Genomic DNA, 20,252 nt, shown 5'->3' on the forward strand with positions numbered 1-20,252 from the left:
ACCCAAACCATTTCTGGGTCTTGGAGATTTCATGTGCTTTAGTCTCTCCACCAGTTTTCATGGATAGAGCACATCCGATGCTACCCCAAATCAACACTTCCTCTTAGCAAGGACTGTGCTCTAGTAATACTCCACACTGAGCATCACCCTGATTATATGGCACCGGTACCTGTGTTGATGCTAGGCCTCCCCGCCCAACATCCTTTGCACTGTTGCATCCTGTACTGCTGCCCATGGCTCTGCCACTGCCACTGTTGCATCCGTACGATAGCTCCCTCTACATCTGTGTTGTTGCTGGTCATTTCTCCTAACACTGCATTTGCACTGCAACCCCCTCTCATCATGTTGGATCGTGCTACTGCTAACGGCTACTGCACAGCAACTCAGTTACTGAGAAGTAAGTAACTAATCCACCAAACTACTGACATCCTTGTCAGGCTAGAAACACTCCCAATGTTGAAGCTCTCTCTCCCGCTATCACGTGCTCCCTCTACTGGCTTTGCTCTGCTACAACAACTCCTTGACTCTCACACCACTGCAAACCTCTATGTGCCATTTTGCACTATTGCAACCTCCTCTACGCCTCTCGCACTGCTGCAGCCTATTAACTCTATGCTGCCCCGGGACTCTTGCACTGTAGCACTCTCTGTCGCTTCATCCACATCCATTTCTACCAACATCCGCCAGTCCTGCTACTCTCTCTTCGGGGCTCCCGTAGCAAGGTGTAATCCAAGAGGTTGGGTACCTCAAGGATCCTGCCCCTCATCGTCTGTAGTCTTCCTGACTACAACTCGATGTCTCCCCACCTCTTCTCTAGAGGTACATGAGCACCCATGGCACAATCATCATCCTCCTCTACCTCCTTTTCCGCCTTCGCTAGCATTGCCTTGGAGTCAGACGCCTCTCCCTTATTCTTCTTCCTCGGACACAGGTTCGCATAATGACCTAGTTCCCCACAGTTGAAGCACTTAACCTTGGAGAGGTCCTTCTTCTTCCTCTTCTCCTGCTTCTCCGCAGATGCCAGAGCTGCATCCTCTTCCTCTTCCTTCTTGATCCGGACTCCTTTGTTACTACTTCCCGTCTTGGACAGTCATCTGATCTCTTCTTGGTGAAGAACCGCCCATAATTCTTCCCAATCTAGAAGATTCATCCTGCCTAGAATGCTCACCATCAACTCTTGATCTGATGTGGCCCCTATGGAAGTCAGTTCGTCCCGGATCTCCTTCAATCTCTCGAGGAAGTGATCTATTTGCCCCCCCTTCTGCATTTGGTATGACCGCAATTGATTCTCAAGTAAGATCTTCCTCTGCACGGAAGTATGTTGGTACAATGTCTTCAAGGCGTTCCACATTTCCTTTGTCGTCTCCTTCTAGGCAATATGTTGGACCACATGATCTTTGACCCCATCAAGGATGATGCATTTCAACTTGGCCATTGCCTCCTCATACTTCTCATTATCAGCCAGAACATTTGGGATCGCCACTGTTCTCAACACGAAGGCCTTGATACGATGTCTATCTAAAATGGATAGGATCCTGGCCTTCCAGACCACAAAGTTGGACGCCCCGTCCAACCTGTCCTAATCCCTCAGTCCATTCATGGCCATCTCTCTGCTCCTCCAGTCGACTCCTTCGAGTCTCTACTTCCCTCTGGAAGTTCTCTCTTCGACTCCCTTTGAGTTGCTACTTCCCGTCTGGAAGTTCTCTGCTAGACTCCCTCTGAGTCTCGATTTCCCTCCTGGAAATCTGCCTGCCAACTGTTGAATTGCCCCTCTCCAATCTCCTCTGCACATGCCAAACTGATCCGGATTCCTTGGCTAGAAATCTACCTCGATAGTGACTCCCTCTACCTTGGTTTTGCCCCGTTAAGTATTGTTCTGCCCACAGCACCCCACCAGCTTCACTCCCCGCAATCTGCCCGCAACTTCCTATGCCCTAGCAACTGAAGCACTAAGCGTCTAGGCTCTGCGCAATCCCAACACTGGCTAAAATGCTCCCCTAGCCAACTGCGTCAACCCTCCTGATCTCTGCGTGGCTTTGCGTGAGCCTTTTCCTGCCCTCCTTAGCCCTGCGCTAGCCTCTCTCTGGCCCGGACTAATGACGCAGTCCCTCTGTGTGAACCATTCTTCTGTTGTTTTCTGCAAGGAACAACTTCTGTCACTTGGGACAGCGGTTTCTGCTGCAAATTGTTTGCTTCAGCTGATGCCTTCAGCTCTCCTATGATCTGCAACCACGCTTTGATACCATGTTGAAATTTCTAAGTCTATCTGTTATAGATTGATCTGTATTCTTCTGGTTTATTTCTCCTACTTGTTACTTACAAACAAGTTATTTAAACATATAAACATCGAAATAAACACAATACAGTCTCAACCATCTACAGATCAACAGATGAAAGAAATAGCAAACACACAAGTGACACCGTTATTTTTGGACAACTTGTCCCCGGAAAAACCCAATGCGGGAAAATCGATGCAGCAATTCTGAGGCTTATTTATTATGCAGTATATCCTTGAGTAAAACTGGGTGCCAAACTGGCTCACCCGACAGAGAAAAATAAGTGGCAGTAATAACTCTCTATTCGAAAGCAGATATTCAAAAAATCTACCCCACGAAAACCTCTCCGGCATAACTGAAGCACTGCGTCAGCCCTCCTGGCCTTTGCGTCGGCCTCAAAACCCTCTGTGTTAGCCCTCTGAGGCACGCGCAACCTCTACGGCCTTTTGCGTCACTCCCGCTACCCTCTGCGTGGATGACATAAGGCCTCTGGCCTCTGCGTTGTCTCATCTAGCATCTGCATGGCTTGCTCTGGCTTCTGGGTCTACCTCTCTACCTCTGTGTTGCTCTCTCGGCACTATCTTTGCCTCTATGTCCAATACTCACTGCCCCTTGCTGCAAACTGATCACTAATTCGAATTTTCTTAGCAAACCCTGCTCTAGAAAATCGAATGATTGATCACTCCGGTTTCTTCTCCAACTGACCCTCAAGCCTCTTCTTATATTTTTCCTGTTGGTCCTTCAACGGCCAAGATTACATCTCTAATCAACGGCTAAGATTGGATTCAGCTTGATCCATGTCTTTTGGAGCCTTCTAACCCAGTTTTATATTAACACCCATTAATATTTTATTTTTCCTAAGTTTAGACTTAGGAACTCCATTAAAAATATTAATTATTTTAATATCTCCTAAACCAGGAAGAATTTGCCCAAACCATTTCTAGGACTTGGAGATCTCATGTGCTTTAGCCTCTCCACCAATTTTCATGGCTAGAGCACATCCGATGCTACTCCAAATCAACAACGAATAAGTAAAAGGTAACACAAGCAGTTATCAAGTTAAAGAGAATTAACATATTCATTGCCCTATTGAATTTTCAACCTAAGAGACTTCCCATTTGAATTTTACTGTTTACAATTTTTAATCACATTTACTATTTTCTTGAAGAGAATTAACATATTCATTGCCCTATTGAATTTTCAACCTAAGAGACTTCCCATTTGAATTTTACTGTTTACAGTTTTTAATCACATTTACTATTTTCTTACCAGAGTCGATTTTTCAAGACAAGTGTAGAATGCATGATTATTGTAAAGCAGCTAAAAGGCCAATTGTAAATAAACCATAAATCAATAGTTAAAGAGTATAGAGATCTTAAAGCTAGAGGTTATTGTTGGTGTTTGCAGCTCAGGTAGGTCAGGCCTAATTGTCAAGGTGTGTGGGAGTCGCCTAATTGATTCTTAACCTTAACAATTACTTTATTATTAAAGTAATTTCTTTCCATGAGAAAAGTCCTAGAATACCAGGAATTTGTGAACAATTAACTTGTGGGGGTTGTTTCCCTTCACCTCTGACCCTATTCCTCTTTGAAGAAGAGTTTTGTAATTTTTGCGAACAGTTTCAACAGTTGTGGCTATAAAGAACTGCTTTTAGATATTGTCTGTTTATATTATCTGGTCTTTTTAGGAAGCAAATTATGTCAAGAACTTGGAAGGATCAAGCCTTAGGCGGCCCTCACAATGTATATTTTCCATCAAGAAAATATAGTGACTTTTTTCCAAGGAAAAGAAAAAAACCTATTTCATTCCATAAGTTAATGATCTACTTTCTATTATATGACCTAAAAATTTGTATGTTTGTTTGTAATTGATACAATCTAGTTTCTAGATGGTTGACGCTCAAATAATTTTTGAATTAAGGCTTCTGTGATCCATAAATCTATTATGAGAAAACTTTCGGTTAAAATCACATCATAAGAAATATGTCGACGTGTTTCAAACCATCCAGTGTGGTTAATCATCAGGACAAGATGGAGAATCAGATCAAGGCAGCAAATTAAATAGAGAGATTAATGTAGAGGCCCTTAAAAATTTTAAAGGTTAAATAAACAGCTAGTTTTGAAAAGGGATTTTTGAATATTAAAAATGTCTCAAGTCAAACCATAGATTAAGTCAAAACTTTTATAATTTCAATATTTATGATTATTTTGAATTTAGATACAAATAAAGATTAAATTAATAAAAGTTTTCTTTATTTAAATTATTATATAGGTTTTAAATAATTTATTTGACCTAATTTTAAGGATTTGATTCAATTAATTAATCTTAAATTTAATTATTTCATCTAATTAATTATTTCATCTATTTATTAATCAAATAATTAATTAGATTAAATTATTAAATTTAAGATTAATTAATTGAATCATTTGATCTATTTATTAATCAAATAATTTTTATTTTTATTTTGTTAGGTAAGCACCCACAGGGGATTTGAACCAGTGACCTATCGCAAGGAGTGCCTTAACAGTGCACCCATTCATCGTCAATCCAAAGCCCCATGGGCTAAAAGGTGAGCAGGCTTGGCCCAGGCAAGTCACTCCTCGCGACTAGTCAACGCCCTCGCTCAGGTTTGAGCACAAGACCTCACCGTCTTAACGAGTCCGACTTTACAACCAGCTGCCTCCGCCAACCTTTTTTTTGGTAGGTAAGCACCCACGGGAGATTTGAACCAGTGACCTATCACAACGAATGCCTTAACAGTGCACCCATTCACCGTCAATCCAAAGCCCCGTGGGCTTTTTTTTGGTAGGTAAGCCCCCACAGGGGATTTGAACCAGTGACCTATCTCAAGGAGTGCCTTAACAGTGCACCCATTCACCATCAATCCAAAGCCCTTTGGGCAAAAGGTGAGCGGGCTTGGCCCAGGCAAGTCACTCCTCGTGACTAGTCAACGCCCTCGCTCAGGTTTGAGCACAAGACCTCACCATCTTAACGAGTCCGAATTTACCAACCAACCGCCTCCGTCGACCTTAAAAGGTGAGCGGGCTTGGCCCAGGCAAGTCACTCCTCGCGACTAGTCAACGCCCTCGCTCAAGTTTGAGCACAAGACCTCACCGGCTTAACGAGTCCGACTTTACCAACTAGCCGCCTCCGCCGACCTTAAAAGGTGAGCGGGCTTGGCCTAGGGAAGTCACTCCTCGCAACTAGTCAACGCCCTTGCTCAGGTTTGAGCACAAGACCTCAATTGAATCAAATCCTTAAAATTAGGTCAAATAAATTATTTAAAACCTATATAATAATTTAAATAAATAAAACCTTTATTAATTTAATCTTTATTTCTATCTAAATTTAAAATAATAATAAATATTAAAATTATAAAAGTTTTGACTTAATCTATGGTTTGACTTAAGACATTTTTAATATTCAAAAATCCTTTTTTCAAAACAAGTCGTTTATTTAACCATTAAAAATTTTAAGGGTCTCTACATTAATCTCTCTATTTAATCCGTTGCCTTGCTCTGATTCTCCATCTTATCATGATGATGAACCACATTGGATGGTTCGAAACACGTCAACATATTTCTTATGATGTGATATACACCGAAAATTTTCTCATATTAGCTCAAATAATTAATCATGAATGTACTATGGATGCCATTTCTATCTTGATTTATGTGCAAATATGCATAATTTCATTAAGTCAAAACTTTTATAATTTTAATATTTATTATTATTTTAAATTTAGATAAAAATAAAGATTAAATTAATAAAGGTTTTAATTATTTAAATTATTATATAGGTTTTAAATCTATATTGTATTCTCATCTTTTTATTTGACCTAATTTTAAGGATTTGATTCAATTAACTAATCTTAAATTTAATTATTTAATCTAATTAACTATTTTATCTATTTATTTATTATTTTAATTTATAAAAAAATTATTTCTACCTAAATTTAAAATAATAATAAATATTAAAATTATAAAAGTTTTGACTTAATCTCTGGTTTGACTTAAGACATTTTTAATATTCAAAAATCCTTTTTTCAAAACTACATGTTTATTTAACCATTAAAAATTTTAAGGGTCTCTACATTAATCTCTCTATTTAATCTGTTGCCTTGATCTGATTCTCCATCTTATCCTGACGATGAACCACATTGGATGGTTCAGAACGCATCAACATATTTCTTATGATGTGATTTTCACCTAATTTTTTCGCATATTAGCTCAAATAATTTATCATGAATGTACTATGGATACCATTTCTATCTTGACTTATGTGGAAATATGCATACTTTCATTAAGTCAAAACTTTTATAATTTTAATATTTATTATTATTTTAAATTAGATAAAAATAAAGATTAAATTAATAAAGGTTTTATTTTTTAAAAGTATTGTATAGGTTTTAAATCTATATTGTATTCTCATCTTTTTATTTGACCTAATTTTAAGGATTTGATTCAATTAATTTATTTTAAATTTAATTATTTAATCTAATTAATTATTTGATCTATTTATTATTATTTTAATTTATAAAACCTTTATTAATTTAATCTTTATTTCTATCTAAATTTCAAATAATAATAAATATTAAACTTATAAAAGTTTTGACTTAATCTATGGTTTGACTTAAGACATTTTTAATATTCAAAAATCTTTTTTTCAAAACTAGCTGTTTATTTAACCATTAAAAATTTAAAGGGTCTTTTACATTAATCTCTCTATTTAATCTGCTGTCTTGATCTGATTCTCCATTTTATTCTGACGATGAACCACATTGAATGGTTCGAAACGCATCAACATATTTTTTATGATGTGATTTTCACCGAAATTTTTCTCATGTTAGCTCAAATAATTAATCATGAATGTACTATGGATGCCATTTCTATCTTGATTTATGTGCAATTATGCATATTTTCATTAAGTCAAAACTTTTATAATTTTTATATTTATTATTATTTTAAATTTAGATAAAAATAAAGATTAAATTAATAAAGATTTTATTTATTTAAATTATTATATAGGTTTTAAATCTATATTGTATTCTCATCTTTTTATTTGGCCTAATTTTAATGATTTGATTCAATTAGTTAATATTAAATTTAATTATTTAATCTAATTAATTATTTAATCTATTTATTTATTATTTTAATTTATAAAACCTTTATTAATTTAATCTTTATTTCTATCTAAATTTAAAATAATAATAAATATTAAAATTATAAAAGTTTTGACTTAATCTATGGTTTGACTTGAGACATTTTTAATATTCAAAAATCCTTTTTTTTATTTAACCATTAAATTTTTTTAAATATGCATACTTTCATATATTCTGAAACTAATTTGGCGTTCTGAATGTTTTTTTTAAATATAAATGCAATAATATATATAAATACATATATAGATATAATAGATGCTTCCGGGATGCTTTGCTACCGAGGCTCTTTGGAAAATGATACTTCCAATGCTTTCCTTCTCAAAAAAGCACCCACTTCATGCAACAATGGGGTAGATTCCAACCAAAAGTCTAGAAGAATGTATCTTTCTTCAACTATACAGTCTTGATGACAACTTCGGACAGGATACAATTTCACATACTATAAGCAACTTTTAGTGATGGATAGTTTGGCAGGAAACTTGATTGTCACACTGGTTGGTAACTAAATGACCATTATGACTAACAACATGCTGATTGCAACTCCTGTTTATGTAATCTCGCCTTCTCAATTTTCAAGCTTACCCAAATGCAGTTCTTGACCTATGTTAGATCCACAACTTGCTCATGCTGTCCTTAATCACAATATGTTCAAAGCTGTCACTAATCATAGCACATTCAAATAATCTCATTGGCCAACAACAATTTTGCTCATCCTTGAATTTAACAAATACCAAGAGGATACATAGGGCAAAGATCATACAAGGGTTGTTCAGATGCCTTTGCTGCTGCCCGTATAAAGCAATAGTTAGCTCCCCCAATCACAGCAGATAATAATGCAATTAAAAGGGTGTGTATATAATATCGTCCTCCAGGTGTGATTAAGCCAGTTGAGCCATTACTTTCTGGCCTCTGTCCTGAAAATTATTTACCAAAAAAATTAATATTCGAAGCGACCCACTCAAAATAAAAAGATATCTCCCCTTAAGCAAGTCACAATTAAAATAAATCATAATACAGATATCTAGAAATAAACTCAAAACCTATTAATACCTACAGGATGAAGAGTTAAACTAATATGCAGTGCAAAATCTCTCTCTGGTTGGACCTCAGAAGTTGATGAAAATACATTAAGGAAAAGCATATATATATTAATACAATAAATATAAGACATTTGAAAAGAACAATATTCGGAGGCAAGCAAAGGGCAGAGCTATTTGCAACAGAAAGGGTCCTATCTGGATCTGCATTGCTACAAATCACTTGAAACAGAGAAACAAGAAAAGATAACAGAGAACAAGAACTTACTGAAATCATTATATTCAAAATCCACAGAGAACAACAGATAAGCATAGCTTGGATTCACAGATACACGTAAACACTTACCCCAGAAAAAAAACATGTACTCGTATAAAAATGCACCATCATAATAATTAATTATGATTTACTATTTTCATTTGCAAGTTTGGAGTTTCCTTGTGGTTTTAGCATGGATTCACAGGGACTCACTTCTCAAATATTCCTAAACAAGATACAATCCAAATAAATGTTCCAAAAAGCTTGAACACAACCAAGAAATTGATGCAATAGCATCCAGAAAAATTCTAAATGAAAGCACAGAAAGTCTACACCATAAAGAATTTAACCAAAGTCAGAAAGGAAGCACAGATCTGACTCATGAAGAGATAGCAAGGACAGGACAGAGGTTTGCACATAAACAGACAGGAGGACTGCAGAATTTGAGGAGTGCAGAGTGGAATTTTTTGTGTTTAAGGGTTATAATGAAAAAAAAGAAATTTCGCCTCTTAACTAGAGGTTACCCGAATCTTAACCCTGTGAATTTTCCACCTCAGGGCTGTTAGTTTTTGGTAGCAGCAGAACACAAGATGTCTAAAAGGCTAAAGAACACAAGATCTCCAAAACCCAAAAAAGGTTTCACGAGAAAAGACCAAGAGACACCTCAATTAAATTAATTAGCCATGATTAAAATATTTCCGAAGTCTAATTTAGGAAAAGTGGTTAATTGAAGGGAATTAATTGGGGAAGTTCAATTTTTCTCTAGAGACTTCCGGAACAGTTAATTGACAGAGTCAAGATGATCTTAGCCCAGATGTGATCGTAGTCGTCAAGACTCCAACGAGAGATTATAAGAACAAGTCAAAGGGTTTGGAGAAGGCATCAGTTGTGAGTTGAGCAGTTCGACTACTCAATTGCAAGGGTTCAATAGAGATTTGGGAGCAGGATTCCAGAGGAGCGATTCCCAGTGACTTTCCAGTGTCAAAGCGACAGGAAAAGGAGGTTGAATTCATCTGCAGAGGAAGCCGCATCAGATAGTGCAAGTAGCCAGATTTCCAAGTGCGAGTTGCTAGAGGAGACGATGTTTCAATTGCTTGAGGTTGGACCTACTTTCCAGAGATAGAGTGAGTGGGTTTTAGAGTCGAAGGGAGGCAGGACGACTTGCAAGAATGTGATTTTGGGGCTGTGTGAATTATCATCAGCCAGATCTGCACATTTCAGGAGGGCAGTGAAAGTGCCGAGAGCAAGTGCGAATGGCTAGGAGGAGGCCGAGTTGGTTGCATAAGGAGACAGTCGGTCTCTAGTATACTTTGCCAGTAAAGTCAATATTTTCCAGAGGATTTGCAATGAAAGGCATCCAGTTGTAATTTCTCCTAAATTGTTGAATAATAATAAAACCCTTATCTATCGCACTGGTTTTCCCTTCGGGATTTTTCCAAGGACATTTGTCCAAAAATAACGGTGTTAGATTTTATGTGTGTGTGTTATTTTCTCAATTCCAGTTTTTATATTCTGCGATATTTTATTTGTGAAGATTACAATTGTGAATTTGTTGTTATTTGTCGTAAAGTAATTTACAGAACACAAATAAATTGCAGTAGTTAGAAGATAAATATCCAATGATTGCAATTGTGGAAATTTCACATGGTATCACAAAAGATCAAATCAGAGAGGGTCTAGAGCAAAGTGAGCGAGGGTTGAGTAATTCAGAGGGGGATCTTAAGCATAGACAACTAGATATGAGTGGGCCTAGTGAGGCAGTGCGAACTGTAGAGAGGCAATAATTAGATTTTCAGTTCAATCTAGAGGAAAAGTGCAAATTGTCTCAGACCAACAACAGCATGCAGAAAAGGTTGTCAGAAAGGGTGTCTATGAGCAGATCTAGTGCAGAGATTTGCAGCATAAGGGTTTGCGATAACAGATTTACGCAGGGCAAGGAAGAGAAAAGCACATGAAGATTTATACCTAGGTTTTCTCCAATGTATTTGATTTTCTAGATATGGCCGCAGAAAGATTCAGAGAGTAGGATGCTATGGATTTGTCTTCTAGATTAGAATATGAATTCGCTCAGATTGCTTGTCTCTGTAGCTCGAATTCACAGGGTGTCTGGTATATAGATAGTGGAGCATCAGCACACATGACAAGAATTAGAGACTACTTCTCCAGCTATAGTGAGGAAGAGATGGACTTCCAGATTCAGAGGGGAAACAAAACTAAATGTACTCTTGTTGGGAGAGGTACCATCGAGGTTTAGAGGGAGTCAGGAGCAAGCACCAGTGTTACAAATGTGTTGCATGTGTCAGGCTTAGGCATGAACCTCATATCAATTTCTGTTAATTTTAGGTATGTTCTATGCTTAGAGCAATTTATTTCAATTTTCATGGTTAGCTCAATATCTTTTCCAAATTAGCAATCACATCAGCATTAAAGTAAAATGAAGATAGAACATAAACATAAATCGCAGAAGACAAGCCAAGACAAGAGGACACAAGATGTGGCGCTAGCCAAGGACAAACCCCAATGTGGGGAAACCCTTGATCAATTCTTCTTATATTTTCTTCAATAGTTCAACAAAGAGAGAGAAAGAGAGAGATAGTATATTTACAACAGAAGTCAACAATTTGACTTATACAAATAAGAGAATAGATCATCTCTAAGAAGATGATACATGAGATCAGTTGAAGACATGTTGCTTCAACTAATTCTCCAAGGTGACTCCTTCACCTATCATGGTGTTGCATCTCACCATCATGTTGCACCTCACCATGCTACACCATGCTGCACCCATCATCATAATGTTGGACCTCATGACCATGTTGTACACATCATATAGTTGCACCATGCTCTCCATGCATGCCTTGTTGTGAATGCGTGTTGCTGTCCCATGTGCCTTTGTTGTAACATGCTAGTCATTGCTATCCTATGTGGCATACAGCTGTCCCACTGTTCATTCCAAGTTTGCTTGTTGTCCCATGCATCTTTGCTATGTAGCCTGTTGTCCCATGCATCTTAGCTGCACTAGACACCTTGATGTCCCATGCATTTTAGCTGCACTAGACACCTTGTTGTCCCATGCAATTTTGCAGCACTATGTAGCCTTGTTGTCCTATTTACTTTGTTGTTGTCCACAACAATGTTGTTCCAATGCTACCTTCAACGCTGCTTATATGGTGACTCGTTAGGGCATCTGGCAGCCCTTACACACCCAGCTATCTGTCCACAAACAGTATCATATTGCTTCTATTCTCCTTGGCCTGGTTGCTTGCCTATTGTGCTCTTAACCATCTTGTCCCCACGCTATCCTTACAGCGTCCACATTGTCCCTTTGATCCTTCATGTTGCAGCTAAGGCTCCGTTGTTCACACAGCCCTTCACGTTGTCTAGGGCAGCCTCCACACTGTTCCTTTGACCCCTTATATTGTGGCTATGACTCCACTGTCCACACAGCTGTTCCTCGGCCTAATCTGCCCCGTATTATGCACTAGGAACAGCCCTTACTCACCACGTTGTCACCTACCCTCACTGCGGCCCATAAACTTGACTGCGTTAGGGCTGAATTAGATCAATGTTTAGGGCTGGATTAGACCAGCGTTTAGGGCAGATTTTAGGTCTGCATTAGGGCAGATTTTAGGTCTGCATTAGGGCAACCTTTACTCTACGTCTAGGGTTGCATTCCATCCGCGCCTAGGGTTGTCTTCCATCTGCATCTAGGGCAGCCTCTTTCCTCCAACATATAGGGCTTCCACTCCTAGGTTTCTCTTCCACTAAAACCCAAGACAAGTGGAGAGAAATCAAGATAGAAGTGTGTGTGAGAAATGACTCAGTCATCTCCTTTTATACTAAAAGGTTGAGCACGTGTGGGGTTTATTTGGTTGATGGCCGACCTTGACGAATTGTTTTATAACATAAATAAATTCATAACTCCATGAATACTTATCAGAATTAGATGATCTTTAGATCAATCCTACACCTCTCAAGAGAGGGATCCAAGAAAAATATCAGCTGCCATAAAGAAGATGACCCAAATGGAGTTTAGCCCTTGTTGCCAATTTTAACACTTCCTCTCAGCTAGGGAGAACTCCATCAGCTGCTCCATATGTCCGACTGTACTATCTCTGCCATCAGCTGCTCTTCTCTGCTCTGCTGAACCATGAAGAAGAAGAATTGATCGAGAATGTCTCATACCATTCTCTACTGACCCAAAGTCAGTTTTATTGATCCCAGACCAATATCAGAAGAGAGTGTCTCCAACCACTCATACTGATCCCATATCAGTTTCATTGATCCCAGAACAATAGAGATCATCCTAGCATAGGGAGTACAGTAGATACAACAATGCATCTATCAATAGTACTACTATGGTCCCTAACCCCATTTCCTGCTCCTTGGCCAGATGAGAGGTACTTCCCATGAGTCCCAGACTACATGGATAGGATGCCTCGACAGGAGAACCATTTATCCTGTCCCTAAGTCACCACGGGGTATCACAGGGGAAGGTTGAGCCATTCACCCTATACACAGCGCACCATTAGGGAAGGGTGAGTCGCCCTATGGTCGTGTGTTGCTCCAGTAAGTACTAAGTACCCCAATCCCGCCGAAGCTCCTAGAGCTCAATGCATGCAACATGCAGGACCCTAATAAGAGGGTCTCTCAACAACTCCAAGTTGTTCGGGAAAGTCACAAATTTGATCTTTCCCCGGGGATTAGACAGAATGTCTACGACCTGTACATCAGTCCCAATGCAATGGAGCCTCCTCGCTCATTGACGTACCATATCGCAGATACCGTAGTATCTAATGTCTATATGCCGGAGCAATTATAGAATACGGGATTCCTCAACAATTGAATCCCCCCTGGTTGACACAGAGGATTACGGTGGTATCCATCATGTGTACAAACAGCTCGTTGAAGAGCTTCCACAACCAGGCAGCTTCACACGAGATCATACTCATAGCTATATTCGGTCTGAGCGGTTCTTATAGCAATCGACTTCTACTTCCTGCTCATTTAGGATATAAAAGCAAAATCCAAAGAGAACCAGCACTCAAAAGTGCTCTTGCGATCCTCCACACTGCCTGCCCAGTCAGCATTCGAATAATCATGCAGCTTCATATTTCTAGCAGTGTATCTCAATCCATGAGAGATTGTGCCCCAAATATATCTCAAAAGATTCTTGGCATCAATCCAGTGTGGCTCAACCATATATGAGCTGATCATGCTAACTGCAAATCATATCTCCGGATGGAAGTTCACCAAGAACATCAACGCGAATGAGTTTATGAAACTCAGAGGCATTTCCCAAATCTGGTCTGGCATCTCTACCATATAACTTCTGAAAGTTAAGATCCTCGAGGTAGTCACGGGCTTGCAATTTACCATTCCACATCCGAAATCCAACTCCCTCTTACTTCTGCAAATGAGAGAGTCTGCTCCTATCAGAAATAGGTTGTCCTCAGAAGGTGCCGGTATGAGAGGTCTATCATCCACAACCTTCGAGCAATGGTTTGGATCGGTTTCACTCCTGGTGAATCTCGGCTTCATCAAATAGCTATCAATCCTCTCATACTACGCCTGGGGTGTTTTGCTTCAAGCCATAGAGGGCTTTCTTTCACCTGTATACATGAGATTCCTGATCATGAATCTCAAATCCCTTGGGTTGTTCCAAACATGTGGACCTGCTACATGAGGGGAATGGTCCCCTTGTAAGATTTTCCTTTGGTACATCTCATATATGTACCTTCATGCTCTTGTTGAATTTAAGCATCCCTGTCACCATCTAACTCACATTGGGAAGGACCCCATAAGTAGACCTTCGTTGTTATAAATGAGATGTGTTAATTGACATGATCCCCAATGAACCATCCTGCAACTTGATACAAATTGCCAACCTTGAACCCATGGGTAAAAGCTTCTTTGAAAATTTCATTTTCAAACACGTACCTTTCCATCGATGAATGCCACCCTGAAACCTTTGACTTCCATTGCCGAAATGGACACCAGGTTCTTCTTGCAATCAGCTACATAAAGAGATTCTTGTAAATGAATAGAGTTACCCTCATTCAATTGAGGGGTAACATTCCCTACACCCTTTCCGGGATAGGTGGCATTAGCTCCAAGTGTAATCCCACGATTGTTTCCATCTCTACTAAATTAGAGAGAGTGCCCTTCTATCTGATGAAGTGCCTTGAAGCACTACAATCAATAAGCCAGATTCCCAAAGAATCTGAAGGAGAGGGCCAATATAAGATAATTGTTAATTTTAGGTATGTTCTATGCTACAGCAATTTATTTAATTTCTTTTTCCATATTAGCAATCACATCAGCATAAAGTAAACTACAGATACAACATGAATATAAATCGCAGAAGACAAGCCAAGAAAAGAGGACACAAGATGTGGCACGAGCAAGGGACAAACCCCACAATGTGTGGGGAAACCCTTCATCAATTCTTCTTTTATTTTCTTCAAAGTTCAGCAGAGAAAGAGAGAGAGAGATAATACATTTACAATAGAAGTCAACACTTTGACATATCTAGATCTAGCATTAGATCATTTCGTATAACGATGAGATCAGTTGAAAACATTCTGCTTCAACTGTTCTCAAGATGACTCCTTCACCTATCATCATGCTGCATCTGGTCCTCTTGCTGCAGCACTGCATACTGCACCATGCTGCACTAATCATGATAATCATCATGCCCCCCATGTCCATGATCTTATCATGTTGCCCTTCATGTTCATGATCTTATCATGCTGCCCATACTAATATGCATCATCATCATGTTGCTGTCCTTACAGATGTGTATAATCATCATGCTGTTGTGCATCATGTCCATGTTCTCATTCAACTACTGCCCATGTCCATTATGAATCATTGTTCTGGTTTAACATCATGCTATCACCTACAACAAAACAGGTCTCCTTGATGCTCTTCGATGTTTCCATTGACTGTGAATAGAGCTGCTTGAACAACGTATTATAGTGCCTCCATTTGCAGCTCTTCCATCTACAGCGGCAACCATTTATGCCTGCTCTCCATCTGCAGTTGTTCCTTATATGATTGCAGTTGTTCCTTTTATGACAACGGATTAGATATCACGTTGACTGTCTACATGGACTGCATGTAATGACTGTCTCCATCAGTCTTCATGAACAGCGTATGACTGTGTATATGTTATGCGTACATCGTGTATAGAGTTGCTGCATATGACAGCGTATATGATGCTGCGTGTGACAACGTATATTTTAGCATGAGTTTCCATGTCTGCGTGGAATCCTCATTACAGCGAAACCATCCGAATATTTTCACGCGTGAGTTCTGTTCTTTTATGGCTGCGTGAACAAGTCTTCTGGACATCGTATAAGTGCTCCCTTGACTGTGTTTAGGGTTTCTAGACAGCATATGAAGGTATCTCCATACAATGTGTCCTATTACTGCGTGTAAATATAGCTGCGTTGTATCTCCATTGCCTGTGTCTATATATAGATATATATATATATATATATATATATTGCCATTGCCTGCGAATATGTATATCTTGCTGCGTTGTATCATAGCCTGCGTATAGATGTTTCCATAGACACGAATTAGGGCATCACTTTGAGGGCAACACATTCACTGAGATTAGGGCTTTATCTGCAGCTAGAGCTTCTTCTAGGCCAACGTATTCTTTTGGTTCTCTCCTTCTCCAAAAACCCAAGACGTGGAGAGGAGATCATCTCAAGAATGTGTGTGCAAATGACATCAAATCCTTATCTATTTATACCAAAAACATATAGATTGAATAGACATGACGTTTGGGCTTCTAGAGCCTACATAAGAGCTGGTCGGCTTGATAATAATTACATAATCAAAATAAATTCATATCTCCATAAATACTTATCGGAATCAGATGATCTTAGGATCAATCCTACACCTCTCGAAGAGAGGGATCCAATAAAAATATTAGCTGCATAAATACGCTGACCCACATGGAGTTTGGCCCTAGTTGCCAATTTTAACACTCCCTCTCAACTAGAGAGAACTCCATTTGCTGATCCATATGTCCGACTGTACTATCTCTGTCATCAGTGCCCTGCACTGCTTTGCCCAGCTCTGTTGGCTCTGCTCAGCTCCGTTGGCTCTGGTCTGCTCAGCTTCGCTGGCTCTGCTGGCTCTGCTCTGCTCTGCTCAGCTCTACTGGCTCTGCTCTGCTCTGCTAAGCTCTGCTGGCTTTGCTCTGCTCTGCTCATCTCTACTGGCTCTGCTCTGCTCTGCTCTGCTCAACTTAGCTCTGTTGAACCATGAAGAAGAAGAATTGATCGAGAATGTCTCATACCATTCTCCACTGACCTGAAGTCAGCCTCAAAGTGCGTACCACTGGTCCAAGACCAATCTCAACCGACCCGAAGTTAGCTTCATAGTAATTCCCATTGCTACCACTGGTCCCAGACCAGTATCGCAGTCTCAGAGAGTGTACCACTGGTCCCAGACCAGTCTCAACTGACCCGAAGTCAGCGTCATAGTATGTAACACTCTCACTGGTCCCAGACCACTACTGCACTAACACGAAGTTAGTCTCAGAGTATGTATCAATGGTCCTAGACCAGTCTCAACCGACCCGAAGTCAGTGTCATAGTATGGTACAACTCCTACCACTGGTCCCACACCAGAATCACGGTCTCATAGAGCGTACCACTCGTCCTAGACCAGTATCGCAGTCTCAGAGAGTGTACCACTGGTCCCAGTCCAGTCTCAACCAACCTGAAGTCAGCGTCATAGTATGTACCACTCTCACTGGTCGTAGACCAGTACTGCACTGACACGAAGTCAGTCTCAGAGTATGTACCACTGGTCCCAGACCAGTCTCAACCAACCCAAAGTCAGTGTCATAGTATGTACCACTCTCACTGGTCCAGACTAGTATCATTGATCCCAGATCAATGGAGGTCATCCTAGCGTAGGGAGTACGATAGATACAACGATGCGTCCAACGGTTTTTACTACTATGGTCCCTAACTTCATTTCCCTGCTCATTGATCAGATGAGAGGTACTTCCCATGAGTCCCAGACTGCATAGGTAGGATGCCTCGACAGAAGAACTAATCAATCCTATCCTCACAAGAGAACACATCAATCCTGCTACAATCGCCATGAAGAACACATCAATCCAAGCCGACATGGAGAACACATCAATCCAGGCCTCACAAGAGAACACGTCAATCCAGGCCTCACAGGAGAACACATCAATCCTGCTACAGTCGCCATGGAGAACACATCAATCCTGCTACAATCGCCATGGAGAACACATCAATCTAGGCCTCACAGGAGAACACATTGTTGACCACTACGTGTCAACTACCCATAGCAGTACACCCCCTTTTTCGCAAAAGGGATAGCGCTTGATCGACATGTCTGTGCCATTCGACTGTCATCATCAGCTCGATCTTGTTATGTTGTAAACCCAGTCTGCATGTGTAAATTGTAAATAATCTTAGCAGATCTAAGTCATGTATGTAAATTGCCTAGGTGGACCTAATTTTCTAGTGATAATCTACGTTCCAGAAGGTTTTTTGTCTCACCTATCCATGATCGGCAAAGTTTTCCTTCAGCCTAACCCCAAAGCCAGAATGAATTTTCTCATTAGAATCTTAGGGGAATCCTAATGTGTTGATTTGCTAGATTATATATGTCGCAGAACTAGGTGGTCTATGAGGGTCTATGTCAAATGGGTTTTCCCCCTTGAGATGTAAAAGTATAAAAGTCATGATATAAAGTATCTTGAGGGTTAGAAAATGTTTTATCCCCTCATAAGTCCTAAGTCCTAGATCGTAGGTGATTTTTCCAAAGGCTAAGTTCGAAGATCCAAAAATAAAATAAAAAATAAAAAATATATATATAATAAAAAGATATAAATAATAAAAAATTAAAATTAAAAAATTAAAAAAAGAAAAAAATTATTAAAAAATTAAAAAAAATAGATAAAAATAGTAATAAAATAATAATAATGATTAAAAAATAAAAAAATATTTTTTTTTGAAAAAAAATAAAATAAAATAATAATAAGTCAAACTTTTGAGTAAATAAATGCAAAATTTCAATTTTTTAATAGATTAAAATGCATTTAAAAATTCGACGGATGAGATTAAAAAGGATTTTGATCCTCATCGACGGTTGAGATCATTTTGACATGGATCACTCGAACTAGCCATTAAGAATTTTTTCTTTAAATAGGGCGTTAGGGGTCATTTGAGATTAGATTTGATCTGAGAGTCTAGTGCTAAAGAAAGCTCTCTTGTAGTCATTTTTTGTGCAATAAAGAAAGACTTTGGGGTTAAAAATCTTGTTGGTGTTACTCTTCTGGAAATGCTGTAAGATCTTTTATTTTTCTGCATAATTTTATTTTCAGTCATCAATAATAGCTTGATGAAGATTTATTCAGGCACAGGTATCCTGTCTGATCTCTGGGGTTTGAATGATAGTTTAGATTCTGAAATATAATGGTAGGTATCTCCATTTGATCTGGATTTCACTATTGTTTTCTCCCTCTATGTTAATGGTTGATTTTAAGCTGTGCAGGAAATCTTAGTTTTGAGTTTACCGGGCGTTAGGGGAAGTTCTCGGCTGAACCAGCCAACTCCCGAATTGCATTTTCTGAAAGAGCCCAGCCAATTCTTGATCCCGGGCTTATCATTTGAAATCTTTTTTATGAATGCATGAAGGGTTTTTTGAAGCATCTCACATTAAATTTAAAATTCTGAAAATATTTCTGTAGCATATTGACGAATCTAGCTATTTAAGAGCCTTTGAGCTATAATTACTGTAATTATTTAGCTGGTTTTTGTTAGGGTTTTAGGTTTTTTCCTTGCATATTTTACTTCTGGGTGTTCAGTTTTGGCCATTGCAGGTTGCAGGTACAGATCTTGAAAATTTTCGGGGTTTTCATTAGACAAATCTGAATGCAGGACAAATTTAAAATTTACTAGAGAATTTACAGGGTTTTTCTGAAGAAATTCGAGGTTTTCCAAGCCACTTGTCTGCTGGGGTTTCACTGCTAAATCCTAAGTATAAGTGAGAAATTCATTTTCTGGAATTTGGGATATTTTTATGACGGTTTCAGAATTGTTTCATCATTCTAGCATGCTTCAGAATTTTTCTTTGTTGTTGTGGTCACCCTCAATCGTTGCCCAACATTCTCTTCCTCACGCTGTAAGTCTCAACGTATTTCTCAGCACCTCTATTTCCTGCAAAGAATCCCCACGTCCCTCAAATCTCCTCAGCTCCCTGCGTCCAAATCTGCAAGCAGAAACTTCAGCTCTCCTCCACGCATTTGGCTTTCTCCCTACTGCGTCCGCTCACCCTTGCTCTCTCATCATTTTCTCCACGCAGCCTGTTAAAATTGGCAACCAGGGCAAAACTTCATGTGGGTCATCTTATTCATGGCTGATAATATTTTTATTAGATTCCTCTCGTCGAGAGGTGTAGGATTGATATAAAGACCATCCGATTCCGATAAGTATTCATGGAGATATGAATTTATTTTG

General features: G+C 39.0%; 1 protein-coding gene across 3 annotated transcripts in view; it reads right to left on the reverse strand.

Annotated features, from left to right (window-relative positions):
* The window catches only part of LOC149242691 (uncharacterized), a 406,135-nt gene that overhangs the window by 199,490 nt on the left and 186,393 nt on the right, over positions 1-20,252 (reverse strand). For all 3 annotated transcript variants that reach the window (XM_089374305.1, XM_089374304.1, XM_089374306.1), the window contains one exon: positions 8,198-8,351. In XM_089374305.1, coding sequence (XP_089230431.1) covers positions 8,198-8,351 — 154 coding nt within the window. The remainder of the gene's footprint in view (positions 1-8,197; positions 8,352-20,252) is intronic.

Source organism: Pinus tabuliformis, chromosome 8 (assembly GCF_031772625.1).
Source record: "Pinus tabuliformis cultivar Carrire ecotype Pingquan chromosome 8, CPIR1, whole genome shotgun sequence".
Classification (NCBI taxonomy): Eukaryota; Viridiplantae; Streptophyta; class Pinopsida; order Pinales; family Pinaceae; genus Pinus; species Pinus tabuliformis.